The sequence below is a fragment of the Hippoglossus stenolepis genome, chromosome 21 (assembly GCF_022539355.2).
Source record: "Hippoglossus stenolepis isolate QCI-W04-F060 chromosome 21, HSTE1.2, whole genome shotgun sequence".
In the NCBI taxonomy this organism is placed as follows: domain Eukaryota; kingdom Metazoa; phylum Chordata; class Actinopteri; order Pleuronectiformes; family Pleuronectidae; genus Hippoglossus; species Hippoglossus stenolepis.
This window is the reverse complement of record NC_061503.1, coordinates 10,788,092-10,803,794: the sequence shown is the minus strand read 5'-3', so window position 1 is coordinate 10,803,794 and position 15,703 is coordinate 10,788,092. Positions and strand designations below refer to the sequence as shown.

The 15,703-nt window shown below is 41.9% G+C and overlaps 1 protein-coding gene across 1 annotated transcript; it reads left to right on the top strand.

Moving 5' to 3' along the window:
* The first annotated feature begins 6,157 nt into the window (after positions 1–6,157).
* LOC118101053 (cerebellar degeneration-related protein 2) lies at positions 6,158–14,786 on the top strand. Its single transcript, XM_035146687.2, has 6 exons — positions 6,158–6,453; positions 7,157–7,269; positions 9,280–9,428; positions 9,516–9,683; positions 12,044–12,263; positions 12,499–14,786. Exons 1-6 carry the CDS (start codon positions 6,372–6,374, stop codon positions 13,108–13,110), a joined length of 1,344 nt encoding a protein of 447 aa, XP_035002578.1. The 5' UTR covers positions 6,158–6,371; the 3' UTR covers positions 13,111–14,786.
* Positions 14,787–15,703: the final 917 nt, after the last annotated feature.

Genomic DNA, 15,703 nt, shown 5'->3' with positions numbered 1-15,703 from the left:
ATAAAACATAATCAGCTTTGTGAGGAAACGTCCAAAACAGAATTTGGCTGAGAAATAATATCTGCACAGCAAAGATTTTGGCTGACGATGAAAAAGACCCTTCCAATAAATACACATTTTGATTATAGTTGTTGACAAAGTTGCGTGCGCGTGTGAGTGTGTGTGTGTGTGTGTGTGTGTGCCGTATTTGAGGCTGATCCAGGAGGAAGCATTTGAGCTCATTCGAGACAAAACCAGAGGCAGCTGCCAGGACGTGTTGTCTCTACTCAGCAGTTGGACTGAACTTCTGGTGAGAAGTCGTTAGCTCAGCTTTTTTTCCCTCCAGCTTTACCAGATGTCCAGAAATGCAGCCACACTGAGGTGCAGTGCGGCTGCGTCCCTCAGAAAACACATACAGGAAATTAACCGGATTGTGGCTGCTAGCTAGCAAGTATTTCCATTATTGATTCAAATAATAATGATCTCATACGACTTACTAGTTGATCTTAGTCAGTATTTCAAGTCCGTTACGTTGATTGTCATAATCAGTGTCACTTGTTTGATGCTCAGCTCATTCTCTGTTTTCATCCAATCACAGCCTAATATGCTCGCCTTGAGCCAATCGCCTGCGAGCTGTCAACGTTTGAAATGTTCTCCCTCCTGTCATTCAGCTGTGAGGTCAGGACAGGAATCAATGAGTGACCCACCTCCACCCGTTCATCACCTCAACTCTGGATGCTGGGTCATCGCTTCATGAGACGTCCCAGCTCTGTGCTCCATTCGTCATCCGGCAGACGAGGGAGACTGCAGGCATCCCAACATGCAACAGCTCACCGAGCAGAGGGCATCACAACACCCTGCTGACAGAACAGGTGACCCACAGGAGGAAGCGGCATCTTACAACACCGATGCCCGTGTTTTCTCTGGGTACTCCGGCCTCCTTGAACAGTCCAAGGACATGCGGATTAGATTAATACGATACTTAGAAACTGGCCAATACGTTTGAATGTTAGTGTAAATGTTTGTTTCTGTTTGTCGGCTCATTGATGCACCGGCAACGAATGTCAGCAGGGATTGTCTCCAGCTCCCCCTGTGACCCTAAAACAAGCAGATGTATGTATGGATGGATGTATGGATGTATGGGTGGATAGATGGATGGATAGATGGATAGATGGATAGATGGATAGATGGATAGATGGATAGATGGATAGATGGATAGATGGATAGATGGATAGATGTTTGGATGGATGATGGATGTACATAGTGTCCATCTCTCAGACTTCCCCCACCCATGTACAATGTATATAAAGCATCCACTCACCATCCATCACCTCTCCTGCCTGCTGTATCAGCAGTGTGTGTATTTTGATGCAACATCAGCCACATCCCTTCTCATCCACACACAACAGACAGCATCTGAACAGCGGACACCTGTCAGTCTGTCAGTCTGTCAGTCTGTCAGTTTCTCTTCACAACCTGTGGATGCAGAAGCCTGTCATCCTCTCAGACTCATTTCCTCTTGGATCCTGATTAGAAGTGTGTTTTTCTTCCTCTTGTGTTTACGAGCGGGGACAAACCATCGTTCTTGCTCAGTATATCTGCTCCGTTGAATAAAATGTTAGCACCAGACTCGGAACGAGAGTGATTTTCTATCCCTGTGCCTGTGATTCCCTGAAGCTGTTCAACAGAGATTATCTAAAATTTATACTTTGCACAGTTTTGTTTTACCCACGAGCCCCAAGGGCTGGAGATTACTTGTGAAATTAAACTTTCTTCTTTTTTTTTAATCCTCATAGTTTATAAAGCCAGTCAAGTCTTTGATGTTGCAGTTCAGAGATAACAGTTTATTATTTGGAACTCATCTTCATCATCACCATCATCATTATCGTCATCATTGTCATTGTCATCCTCTTCCTCATCCTCATCCTCATCCTCATCCTCATCTTTCTCTTCATCCTTATCCTGAGCATCATTTTCATTCCAATCCTTATACTCATCCTCACTGGCATTATAATCCTCATCCGCACCCACACCCCCATTCTTACGTTCATTCTGAACCTCATCCTCACCATGATCCTGATCATCATCATCATCATCATCATCATCATCATCATCATCATCATCATCATCATCATCATCATCATCCTCTCTGTCGCTGTGTCTGGGTTTTTTGGGGATTTCTTTTATTTCTAATTTCACATTTATTGCTTTCAGTGTGTGTAAACAACAAGGACAAACTGGTGCAATATTAAAGTAATATCTTCTCTATACACACACGATATACAGTATGTGTGCTTGCTTCCCTCCCCCCCCACATACACAAACACAAAAGCAAGACACACATGTGATACTGGATCAGAGTTGGCATCACGCTCATTTTGGCAAAGGCCTGGTTGTCATGGCAACCCAGCATCAGCAGCACCAACCACCGCCATCTCTCAATGCAAGCACATCGCCCATCCTTGTGTACGTGTCCAGAACAATAGGCACCGGAAAACAATAAACGAGTGGGGGGGAAAATAAAAACATGGGAGAGGACAGGAGTCCGTCTGAAAGATTCACAAAAATTTGAAATCACTGCAGACTCGCTGCTCTCTCTGCCTGTCATGGTGGATTTCTGCGGAAAGGGAAGAGCTTTGAAGATTAACTTAAAACAACCACTCAGACACGCACACATACACACACACACGCACACACACACACACACACACAGTCATATGCATTGTGTGTGCATTTGGGTTAAGTTTCTACCCAGAAGCGCTTCCTTAAATCCCATTACATCCCCCCCCTCCCCACAGCAAAGACAGTTGGTATGGAAACGGATCAGTAAAGCTTCAAATGTCTCTTTTAACGAGTCATTACGGAGTTGCTGACGCCCATTAATGTTTCTGCCTCCCCACTATGGCAGCGAGAAACCCCATCACTAACCCAGATTGCTGCAGGGATGACTGGGAATATGTGAATCGTGGTAATCATCCCGCTCGCCCGCACTCTCTCTCGTAATATTTCAATTTCCCTCCTTCCTGTATCTGACTTGCCTTCATTTGCAAACCAATCATTGTGCCTCATGAAGGTGCCTCCGCCGCCACAGAGAAAACATGATTGGAAAGATTTGCAACACACCTTTAATCATCCTCTGACAGGGGAGATAAAATAGAAGAGGGTGGGCTAGAGGACTCCATGGGGTCTCATTCTGTCGGTCTGGCATTTCACACGCTGTGAAGTCCAAAATGAGAAGAGCAATACAGCGTCAATAAAAGCAAAAATGCCACGGGTCTGGGCAGAGAGAGGAGGGAGTGTGGATTCTGCAGAAAAGAGATCACAGCTATTTTATCACTCTGAGAAGCCCAGTCCCCGCAGAGAGCTCTGTGCTTCCTGCTCTGCCCGTTCTCTCATCTCGCTGACAGGATACAAAACAGAGATGCAGAAAAGGGGAGGATGATAAAGGATGGATGGAAGGAAAAAGAGGGAGCATGGAAAAGGGGGAGAGCACATGCGACAGGAAAGAACGGGATCTAAGGGGCCTTGAAGGAAAAGGCCTGTGATGTTACAGCATCTAATCCTCTGTCTGGCTGATTTATGTGGCCTGCAGGTTAAGTGATTTAGTTCTGTCCCAGCTGCTGACTCAGCTTCCCGGGTTAGAGCGACGCTTAATGATCTGGATTTTTTTATTCACGGAACGTAACGAATGAAAGGAATTTAGTCATAAACCAAAGTATTGGAGATGACAAGTGAATGGACGTCCTGATGTTATCATGAATCACGCTGCTAGTGTGGTTAAGAATGTGATCAGGCCAAGTGGAGGCCAGAAATCTCAAGTTCCTACTGAGTAATCACTAAGTTATTGAGAGTGATCAATAACAATATACATGAGGGTAATTAATCAATAATAGATAACAAATTACACTCAAATCAAAGACGACTACCACTCAGAACAATGGATTATACCCAGTTCAAGAAGAAGACAAACAGGACAGAAGTAGTTTTTTAATTGATCATAAATTAGACCATATTTAATATTATATATTATATTATATTATAACGTTTATCTTACAAATTTATATATTTTTTATTTTGCAACATATAATGACATAAGCACGGAGAGAATTCTGGAGTTTGGGTGAGCAGGGTTACGGTCGGGGTTAGCGAGTCCAGACACAGAGAGAATCCTTCTATCCTGTATAATTTGAGATTTTCTACGTTATGAATTAAATGTTTTGAAATGTGCCCAATGGTTTTGTTCTGGTGTCAATATACTTAAAAAGTCCACATATTATGACCTTATGATGCATCTCGGAAATTGTTTTACGTTACATAATTGACAGTTATGTTGCTGTAATGGATTAAACACAATGTGATTACAGACAGAGTCAAATGTTAATGAAGTTATTTTCTTCTCTGTGACACAGCAATCATTCTTTAAGCGTTTAAAAATAACCAAGGATAAAACAGAGGTAGGTTTTGATTTATTTGACAAAAAGGAAGAGGATGAAAGAAGACAGAGATGAAGATGTGCCCATCATCATCCTCAGGGTCCAGTGCAGCACAATAATTCATCGTCAGCTGGCAGGATGTTTCTCAGAGAAAACATCCACCATGGAGAATGTTTTCATCCATCATCCATAATGAAACTGTAATCTGACTGTGCTGCTAATCTCTTTGATTGTGTTCATTTATTTTCATGTATTCGAATGAATAATTTACTGTAAATCTGTGTGTGTGTGTGTGTGTGTGTGTGTGTGTGTGTGTGTGTGTGTGTGTGTGTGTGTGTGTGTGTGTGTGTGTGTGTGTTGAACATGGTGTCTTTGTCTGGTTTAAATGGTGACTTCTGTGATAGGTCTATTGTGCTGAGTGAGGACATTTAGAGCAAAATGTGAGCTTACACTGCCACCTACTGGACAGCTCATACATTAGCCAAGGCCAAACAATCCTACTCATGATTCTCTAGTATTTAAAGCAGAAATATAAAATAAAAAAAGAAGTGTTCTAATAACTTAAATAATCTCTTTGTGATAGTGCAGCAACATTTTAATGGATTCTTCCCAGACCTGTTTCCTCCTTAAAGTTCAGTTGAAATCAGTTTTGTAGATTTAGCGTAATCCAACAAATGAGCAAATAAACAAACAAACAAACAAACACTTTTGAAAACATCAAATTCTGGGCCTACATAACAAATTATGACCATATGTTACAGCAGATATAAATCATACATGCACCACTATACTAGTACAAATCACTGTGTAAAATCTTAATCTCAACAGAAATAACCAACAGCCTACCTCCAGCAGCCAGACCAATTTAATGTGGTAAATACATGAGACAGTATAAAGTGCTGCAGTACAGTGGCTCTGTTATGTCGCTGCAGCGCCCTCGTGTGGTCACTAGGACTCTGTGGGCTGCGGTTTCCAATGGAGGAGCAGGTGATGTGTAACTTCACACGGAGACAGGTTTATCCCGGAAACTACTTGGTGTACTTTTCAAATTAAAAACAACAACCTGAACCTTCATTCTTGTACTACATGTTGGGTTATTTGTAAATAGAATATTTCAATGGATCATTTTAATTGCTTGTAATCTAAATCAGCACAAGTTAAGATCATGGTTTTACCGGTTGTGCATCTCCTTGTGAACATTTTGTGTCTCTCAATTTGAGGCCTATTTTGTGTCGCTTGTGACTGGTTTGCATTTGTGGTCTTTGTTGTCGTTCTGCGTGTCGTGTCTCTTTGTGGTCAGTTTGTGTCTCTTGGTGGTTGTTGTGCATCTCCTCGTGGACTTTGTATCTCTGAATTTGTGGTCTTATTGGTCTCTCTTGTGATTGGTGTGTATTTGTGGTTGTTGTGTGTCTCTTTGTGGACGTTCTGTGTGTTTCGTGTCTCTGTGTAGTTTGTTTGTGTCTCTCTGTAGTTTGTTGTATTGTGACCTTTTTGTGTTTGTTGTGGTTGTTTCAATTCTCTGTGGTCAGTTTGTGTCTCTATATTTGTGATCTTATTGGGTGTCTTTGTAATTCTTTTGTATTTGTGGTTGTGCATCTGTCTCCTCGTGTTCCTTTATCATTTTGTATTTCACCTCAGGTCCAGAACCCTGTACCTGTGTTCAGTAAACCCTCCTTGGCAACACATTTCTCCCAACGCTGCTTTTATTTTGAAATGTAATAGCCGGAAGCTCACCAGCATGGCAGCAGAGGTGGAGCAGCTATATATGGTATGTGGCTCCAATCAGGCAGTGTGTGTCTGTGTGTGTGTGTCTGTGGTGATGAATGCACACCGGTGCCGGCTGCGGGCGGGCGCACAGGACTCATACGGGACGCGGCCTGATCCTTTGAATCAAAGGCAACGGTGTCATGTTTAAAACGCGCGTTTGCAGTATGTGTGTGTGGTGATTTAGTGGAGACGATGCTGACTGACACGACCGTGGAGGAGGAATTCGAGATCAAGGAGGAGGAACCGTGGTACGACAAGCAGGACCTTGAACATGGTACAGTCTCCTCTCACTCTTTGTCTCTCACCCTTCCAGATAAAGAAGCTTATCGACACTTTATTTAACAGGCAAATGAGAAGCAGGCACATCACAGCTGCTGCACAGAGAGATATCATTTATTTAACACGGTCCATAATATATGTAAACCATGCAGGTGCACGCGAGGTTAAATGTTGTACGTTTATTTGTGATGATCTGAAACTGTGATTATTGGTTATTTGTAATCGGGATATTTGATTGGTTTAGCGGATGTGAAACAGCTTGACAGGCTGCTGAGAAAAAGCAGAAGTCAGCAGGACACTCATGCGGCAGAGAAGGAAAAACCAAATGATTTGACTTCATTCATCCCCTTTGTCTTTATTTCATACCTTTACACCAACGCTTATAGGATTATCTGAGAAATATCCCCCTCCGATGTTTCATATTTTCATCCCAATTGTGCTATTGTCCTATTTACTCCGGATTTGGCTGGATAGGCCTGTCACATGTGCAAAGAATGCGAATAATTCGTAGGTGCAGGAGAAATCACCTTAAGAAATGACCTCAAATCCACGTGCACACGCTGTCAGTTTGGATAAGTGGTTTGCCAGCAACAACAAACCCTCTCAAATCCGCTCGTGTATCAACATCCTGTCTCTAAACTGACTTACAACCCATGAGCACTGAAGCACTGTGTGGATCCTCTCTTTCTCTCCTGCAGACCTGCAGCTGGCGGCCGAGCTGGGGAAGACCCTCCTGGAGAGGAACAGGGAGCTGGAGCAGGGGCTGCAGCAGATGTACTCCACCAACCAGGAGCAGCTGCAGGAGATCGAGGTACAGACAGAGCTCTCTGATGTCTCTCTCTCTCTCTCTCACAATCTCTCCCCTGACCTCTGACTTGTTGTGTCTTCACCTGAAACCCAGGGTTGCTTCAGAGCCTCAGTTCACCGTGAGTGAAGCTGCTTCCTGTAAGAGGCACCGATTTCACCATCAGAGTTTTTTTTTTATTCTATTAGAAATGCTTCAGTTTAGTTTCAACACTTTTATTGATGCGGGTGCAGAGTACAAGCGGTATCACAAGTTGTATTGCAGGAGATCACACAGCATCAGGAGTTTTTCTAATTACTAATGTTGGAGGAGCTGTTAGTGTTTACAGATCCCAATAAGTCGTCAGTCCTAGCACATTAAAATAACACATCTCTTTGCAGTAAAGATATAAATAAAACCTTATCCACTGAGTTTAAAGATTGATTGTTAAAATGGGCAATGTCTTTTTTTTTTTTACATGAAATAATAACAATATTTATCAATAACTATCAGTTCAGTTCACCATGAAGTCTGTTGTATGTTGTTATTATTATCCGTTATAGTAGTAGTAGTATTTTGCAGCTTTGTTAGTATTAAAAGTATGTTAAATCATTTATTTAGAGTTGTTGGAACATTAGATGATAAAGATTTATATAAACTTAAAAAATAACATTTGTATTACTTCTATATACACACACACACACACACACACACACACACACACACACACACACACACACACACACACACACACACACGTCCCTCCTGTTGTCATATCATCTCTCTCTTCTCATATTCAAATGAAGAAATGTACGGGATCATTCCATCATTCATTACCTCACATGTTATCTCAACCTAAAACAACACAAGTTCAACATTAACTTTCGCTCTCACACAAATCCAGAATATATAATGAAGGCCCAATTGAGAGCGTGAGGTGTCTTGTCAGTAAATCCCTTCTCTACATGTCACTGCTGGCACTCAGGATTAATCTCTTTAAGACCTGTTGTTGGATACTTGTGACGTCCCCGGGTCTCATTCAAGCTCCTGACCTGTGTTGCATTTAATTACCGTCTCTCCCGTTTGTGGCCACTGTCGCTCTTCAACTTTAACAACTGTAACTAAGGGAGACGCAGCGAAGAATGAAAGCTGACCTCTCTGACATCCTGTACGTTCACATTATTCATTGACTTCTGTTTGTTTGCGTCCCCTGTATCTGTGCAGTGGGAGGTTGAGCTGTTGAAGCAGGTCTGTTGTCAGCGAGAAGTTGATGTTTAGTGTGTTTGTGGGTTTTCAGCAGGTTGTGAGACGAAAGGTTCAAGGTGTTCTGGCTGCAGCAGCTGATAAGATAACCCCGTATCCCTTGATAAAGAAACTGATGAAGCTTTAAGACTTTTAGGTGTTGGTGGAAAATAAAAAGGTTTGCACTTAAATTACGTGGCTGTTATGCTGAAGGAAAAATGCACAGTTATCACCTATAACACCTGATAAATAAAAATAACAAGTTTAAAAGGGGTTTTGATTATTAGAAAACTTTAACTTTGCTGTTATTTTAACCCACTTATTGATTTTTATGAATTTCTCACATATTTCAAAAATGGTAGTGAAACTATTGCATTGAGCCTTTCAGATTAAACCAATCCCAGAAATCATTCCATTCTCTGACATAGTTGGAAAGAATATTTGTTATCGTACAGTAACATAATGAAAATCGCCTCCCTAAAAATACAAATTTTAATTTAAAAAATGTGGATCAAATTTGGCCTGTTCATTGATATTGACATTCTACAGATGTCTGATTCTTTTCATAAAGATCTCTGCATTGTTTCTTGAGAAATTTGCAAAAATGTAGAAAAATTAGATGTCGCAATGTCTCACAAAAACATAGATTCCTTTTTAAAGAGGTAATAATGATGACAATAGTAGACTGTATGTCTCATTATAGACATCTCAGCACATGATGTTCTATAGACCGTCCTCTCTCTCATGCCTCCACCTCCGTCCCTCTCACTCTCATCTCTTGCGTCTCTCCTGCAGTACCTGACGAAGCAGGTGGACCTCCTCAGGCAGGTCAATGATCAGCACGCCAAAGTGTACGAGCAGCTGGATGTGTCGGCCAGAGAGCTGGAGCACAGCAACCACAAACTGGTGGTGGACAACAGGACGGCGCAGCAGAGGATCCAGGGGTAAGACAGGAGATTGGTGAAAATGGACAGATGTGCAAAGTGTCCTCTTTTATACAAACTAACGGTGTTGTGGTTTCCTCTGTGCAGGCTGGCAGAAACCGTGGAGCTGCTGCAGACGCAGGTGGAGGAGCTGCAGCATCAGGTGGAAGAGCTGAAGCTGAGTCCTCAGCCTCAGAAGCCTCCGCACAGGGAGGGGTGGTCAACTCGCAGCAGTCAGAGTGTGTCCTGTCTGAAAGAGCTGCAGAACACACTCAGGTGAGCGCACGCACACACACACACTTTTATTTGAAAATTAGCACAAGTGAATGCATTAAAAAAAGCACCATCGTGACAGAAAACAGATATGTGTTGCCATGCTGGAAATTAATCAACAAAAATGTTATTTGTCATTTGTTTTATTTATAGCTCTTATCACGTATGTATGTTCAAGTGCTCATGTTTGGTTTTCATTAGTTATTTGATGCTATAGAAAACGGTGGTGGGGCCATCCCCCGATCCCTCCTGCGCAGACTCTGGCTCCAAACGTGCAAGATGGCGGCGTTCGTATGCGGTTTATTTATATCACAAAACTCCTCAGCAGATTAACTGATTTGTTAGTTACATTATACATCGACACACACTGTTGGCAGCCTGGTCGACAGAATTAATAACATTTAATGCAGCCTAATGGTCGCTGGAAAAGATTCCTCAACCTGGTTTAAAAAAGATAATCCTAAAGCTCTTTGTTAGCATCAAGAAGGGAAACAGTAAATCCTCCTTCAGCTGCAGCTCCCCTCTGTGTGTGCCAATCCTGCTCACTGGACATTGGCCCACGAATAACTCAACGATTCATGCTGTGGTCACTTCGTCTTATTCATAGAGTTTTGTGTGTGTGTGTGTGTGTGTGTGTGTGTGTGTGTTGTGTAATCCTGTTTGGGCCGCTCCGTCGTAAACATCCAGGTTCAGGTGGATGAATGAAATCTCGCTGATGACAGAGGAAGTCGGAGTGCAGGTCGGTGGAGGACGTTGGAGGGAAAGAGGTCAAAGTCTGAGCTGGGCGGGGGCGGGGGTGTGAACATGTCTCAGTATCTCAGAATTGAGTCGTCAGCGGATTTCTAATCACTTTGTTTCTTCTGATAAGTTCCATTTCTTCACCCCGTGTGCTTTTATCTGCTGGGTTTTAAATTTTACGTCACCTGTGCTGCGCATTGGTTTGACCCAACAGTCTCCTTACATTCAATCAATCTGCACCTTTTTCCGCCCATGTTCCGGATTTCATGGGTTCTTCTCTCATCAATACCACATTGCGTAATCCTGCTAACTTACAAAAAAGAAAAATAAACTAATGCCAGTAAAAACATAACTTCCTCAGCAGGATGTAAAAAAACTGTATACACAACATACACCTAAAAATATACACAATTAAACACATTAAAGGATATTTAGAGGTTCAAATACAAATTAAAATGTATTTAAATCCCTGACATTATTTGGTTGTCATTTGCCAAATATTGATAGATTGATTTGCATATTCGTTTACCTATCACATGTGCAGCCAAGTTTCCTATCAGACTGAACCTGGATTGTGACCTTTGGTACATGTTGCCATCATCTCTGTCCTCTGTGCGTTTCCTTTCATCACCTTTCACTTTGTTTTGGGCTCATAAAGTGTTTGATAAAATTATGACAAACTATCAGCAATTAAAATAAAAGCGGTTGTTAAAAAATGTCCTAATCAAAGGTCTCTTATTGTTCTGCTGTGGAGCTTTTGACTGGAGCGCCTGGGCTGCAGTTGAAAAGTTGAAAAAAAAATACTTTATTCACAGCACATTGTTGTGAAGCACCTTGAAGAAAATGAGTCTGGTTTCCTGTTGAAAACAGAACCACAGCTCCTGTAGAGAGAACCTTCAGTCACTCGGCAACAAGCAACAACAAATGATGATAGATATTGATGAAGATAAAACAAAATTAACAGGATTGCTAAATACTATAAGAACAAAAAAAAGGAATATACGAGTAGATCAGTCAAACTTTATTCATATAGCACCTTTCAAACAAACAATTGCTGTTCAAAGTGCTTTATAAGAGATTGGCGAATTGTTCAAAAAGGATTCATTAATTCAAAAACCAATATGCACTCATCCATTGTAAAAGATTACAAAGTAAATGATAATAAAACTCTAAAATCTTAATATAAACAAGACAGAATAAATAATAAGAAGAATGAAATGATAAAATACCACAGAAAATGGAGTATATTAATACTAAAATATGCTTTCATAATAAATAAAACCAGTTTCAATTCTAAAAAGCCTATTTGTTGTTATTTGGTTTTGGTAGACTTGTGAAAGAGTGCGTCTCTGTAAAACCAGCTCCTGTTGTGTTTGCATGGATTAAACAAACAAGATGTAACATGTTCTTATTATGGGCTTCAGTGGAAGTGATGGGTGGATGTTGTGGCATTGGACAAAACCTGTTTCTCCATGTCTGTATTAAGATCAACTAAACGCCTGCTGGCTCTCGCTTCATGTTTACATTGGTTGGTTGGTTGATTTTTCAGAAATCAAGATCTGCAAGAGAAGTATGAGAGTGTGAATTGCAGATACGGGGTTTATAGCGTCTGTGTGTCTGTGCAGGTACGACTGTGACCCCGATGAACCCTCCGACGACCTCGAGTCCTCCGACATGTCGTGGCACGAGGAGGAGCAGGAGTCACTGCGTCAGTCCCTCCGCGCCCTCCAGACGCAGTTTGCCGTTGAGCGCGCCCGCAGGGAGGAGACGGTGCGGGAGGCCGAGCTGCTCGCCGGCGAGAACGCGACGCTGGAGCAACAGCTGACCAGGATGGAGGGGTGTCAGGTGTGTGTTTGACAAATTGTGTTTGCAGGACATTTCTGAACAGACACAATTACATAGAAATACACATTAAAGGGATAGTTCACCCAGAAATCAAAATTCTCTCTTTATCCACTCATCACTATGCCAATGGAGGAGTGGGTGAAGTGTTTAAGGCCACAGAACACTTTGGGAGTTTCAGGGGTAAACAGTGTTGCAGCAAAATCTCATCTCTTCTCTCTCATTTTTCTCTCTTCAGGTCCGAGTGCACGAGCTGGAGCGTGAGGCCGAAGAGCTCCGTCAGCTCTGGAAATCACAGTCCTCCACCAGAGCCTCCAGGCCGGACTCGGCCATCCACAACCTGCTGCCGGAATCGCTGCTCCTCCACCCAGAAGAGGAGGAGAGCGAGGGTGATGCAGCCGCAGCTAGAGGCCCCTGGGTGCTGAAGCGCTGGGGCCAGGAGAGGCCGACAAGGGCACCGCAGCTGCCCGACTGCCCCGACAGGATCTACGACCACGAGTGCTCCTGCGTGCGCCGAGCAGAGGTGGTCAAGTACCGCGGCATCTCGCTGCTCAACGAGGTGGACGCCCAGTACAGTGCCTTGCAGGTGAAGTACGACGAGCTGCTGCAGCGCTGCCACCCGGGGCCGCAGGAGGCCGATCAGGACGGGCAGAGCCATAAATCGGTCCAGACGCCGTCCCTCGTTTGTCCTGCTCTGAAAGACATGGAGGACTTTGAGGATGACTTTCACCAGCCTGAGTACAAGGAACTTTTTAGGGAAATTTTCTCCCGCATTCGTAAAACCAAAGAGGACCTGATTGAAAACAGGGGGGGAACCTCTAACGGTGGCGCGCTGCCTATTTCGCATTAGCTGCTTCCAGAGAAAAGAGAGAAAAGAACCTGGTGCGAGATTAATGATCGTCTTCCAGTTACTCTGCGATTTAAACTTGAGACTTAAACAACAGCACATGCAGCTAAGTCGACACTTTGATGTGTGTGATTTGCCCAGAAAATGTCCAACAAAGACACAAGAGTGATGCAGAAAACAGGACGACCAAACACCACCAGCTCAGGTCTCAGATGTGGCTCATTTTGCACAGAAACACCAGTGCCTAAAGCCGCCGTCTCCACCGTGCGCTCACTCTACCTCACTTTGCAAAGACCTGTTCTTAAAACCTGAGGAAACCGTTTCTGGGGAATAATCTGTCGTGTCTTCATACACTGTGTCTGTAACGCTCTGTTCTACAGGTCCTGTAGTTTCCTTTTATAAATGAATGTAAATTCACTGAAAGGTTCCTGGAAAAGACCTAAAGAAGAAGTTTGGTAATAATTACAGAGAAATTGGAGAAACCAGTGAATATATTTGAATTAACTGCTGGTGTGAGGTGGGAAGCTTATTATTTAGTGCAAAACATGCAAAAAAACTGTACATTAAATATGGAAAATCAGGTTTTGGATTAAATTTAATAAAATCCTCATGTAGTGTCAATGCAACATACATTACAAATTAATCTATTGATTTATTTTTATTTTTTATTAATCACTTTGGTCAATGAATATTCAGGAAATACCAAAAAGCTTGATTATTGCTTTTGTATTCATTTTACAATGATACAAAACAAATAGGAAAAAAAAAAGTCCTCACATTTCAGTCAATGGAGCCAGATAATTTTTTGGGCATTCCTGGAAAAAATGGCATTAAACAGATGTTCAACAAATAGTTTGAGCTCTTAACTCCACAAAAGTGAACTAAACTCTCAGAACTTTACTCTTTTTTCCTTGTAACTTCGTACCTTTTTTCTAGGAAACATTATTTGGGAAGTCACAGATCTGTAAAACAAATTGCTCCACTTGAATCTGTTTTGTTTACGGATCTGTGGTCTAACGTCTAATCTTAATTTAATTTACTTCCTTGCTACTATTGGGGGGAAAAAAGAAAAATGTAGGCGTATTGGTGATAGTTGTGCCTGCGAGGATGATCAGTATATAATCTGATGTTAAATTGATGAAGAAGAGGTTAAAGTTGGTTATTGAGGGTGTTGGAATAAATTCGTGGTTTTTGTAATTGTAACATTGCTCTGAAACTTGATTATTGTATATTAGGTTAGATGATGTGAGTGGATGTTATATTAAAGGGACGTTCTGCGGTTCATAATGAAATCACTTGATAATGTAGCAGCCTCCTGATGTTTTTGCCTCAGGACGCCGGTGTATGATTGGAAGCTTCTTTTCCCAGCAGCACCTCTGTTGCGTTCGCTGCCTGACGTTTCCATCGTCCTTGTTTTAAGCTTAAAGTCTGTGCACATGTATGTAAACATCCTGTTAAGTCCCATTTAGATGCACTTTAGAATTGCACAGGCTCTTCTGACACTTTATATCTCATGTGTAGTTAATGCAAAGCGTGATGTGCTACTGTTCCGATCATATTCTAGACCTGAGTAACCTGCAGAATGTTTGTGTGTCTGTACGATGCGCTTTTGACCTGCTTCATGACTGGACCTCTTTGTTGCTGTTATTGCTCTGAGCCATAAAACATGAAGCAAGATGCGACGGCAGCCGTGTGTCTTTTTTCTTTCTCCCATTCATTGTTAAATACGTTTTAAACCAGGGGTGGATCCTGGGGTGGGGCCAGGGAGTCAGTGGCCCCAGCTGAAATCTGATTGGCCCCTGATGTGTCCCTGTCCTGCCTATAGTCTTAAAAAAAGTCACTTACTAATAACAAATATGATTAATAGATATTTTTTAGCTTTTTTGTAGTACACAATGAACACTTTTCTAAATATAATCTGTGTGGCTTTACTCAAGCTATAGAGCTAACAGTAAACCAGGAATAACCTAAACGTGCACCTTACTGGATCAGGAGTTGTGCACGGATGTTGGACATTTAATTTGTTCCTTTGTGGATTCAGAAAAAAGCTAAGATCTGATTCAAAGCTTATTTATAGAACTGGTGTCACAGTTAAACTTGGATCATTCTTTTTGAATGTCATCTGATGTTAAGAGAACATTCAAATGTCAGATGTTGGATTTTAAATAATCAAAACACATGAAGCTGAAAATATAATTCACCAAAGAATGAATCATTAACGATCAAATTAGATACATAACACCCCCGAGCGGGTTTTCAATTTGCATATAACTGCTCTAATATAAAAATACTACATTTAACACCCTGTGGTTAAATCCCTCCAGGTCTTCCTGATTTATTACATTCACAATAATATGAAGTCGCGTTTTACCACTGAACTCTAATCAGTTCATCTTTGACTCCAAGGTACAACTGGTCAAAATTTCAGGCGAGAAATTTTGCAAGAAATTCCCTAAAGGCAAAATGAGATATATTCAAGAAGCCAAAACCCTGTTTTTTGAGGCAACCAGGATCTCGACTTTCGACCAAACTTCGAAGAAATTCCCTCCCGCTGTTCTTGAGATGTTGTACCCACAAGACCAAAAACGTTTTCTGA

Bases quoted from the DNA above. Each gene is read 5' to 3' on its own strand.
- LOC118101053 (XM_035146687.2), top strand. From the start codon at position 6,372: ATGCTGACTGACACGACCGTGGAGGAGGAATTCGAGATCAAGGAGGAG. The intron at 9,429-9,515 runs GTAAGACAGGAG...TCCTCTGTGCAG, and splicing joins GCGCAGCAGAGGATCCAGGG to GCTGGCAGAAACCGTGGAGC. The intron at 9,684-12,043 runs GTGAGCGCACGC...GTGTCTGTGCAG, and splicing joins GAGCTGCAGAACACACTCAG to GTACGACTGTGACCCCGATG.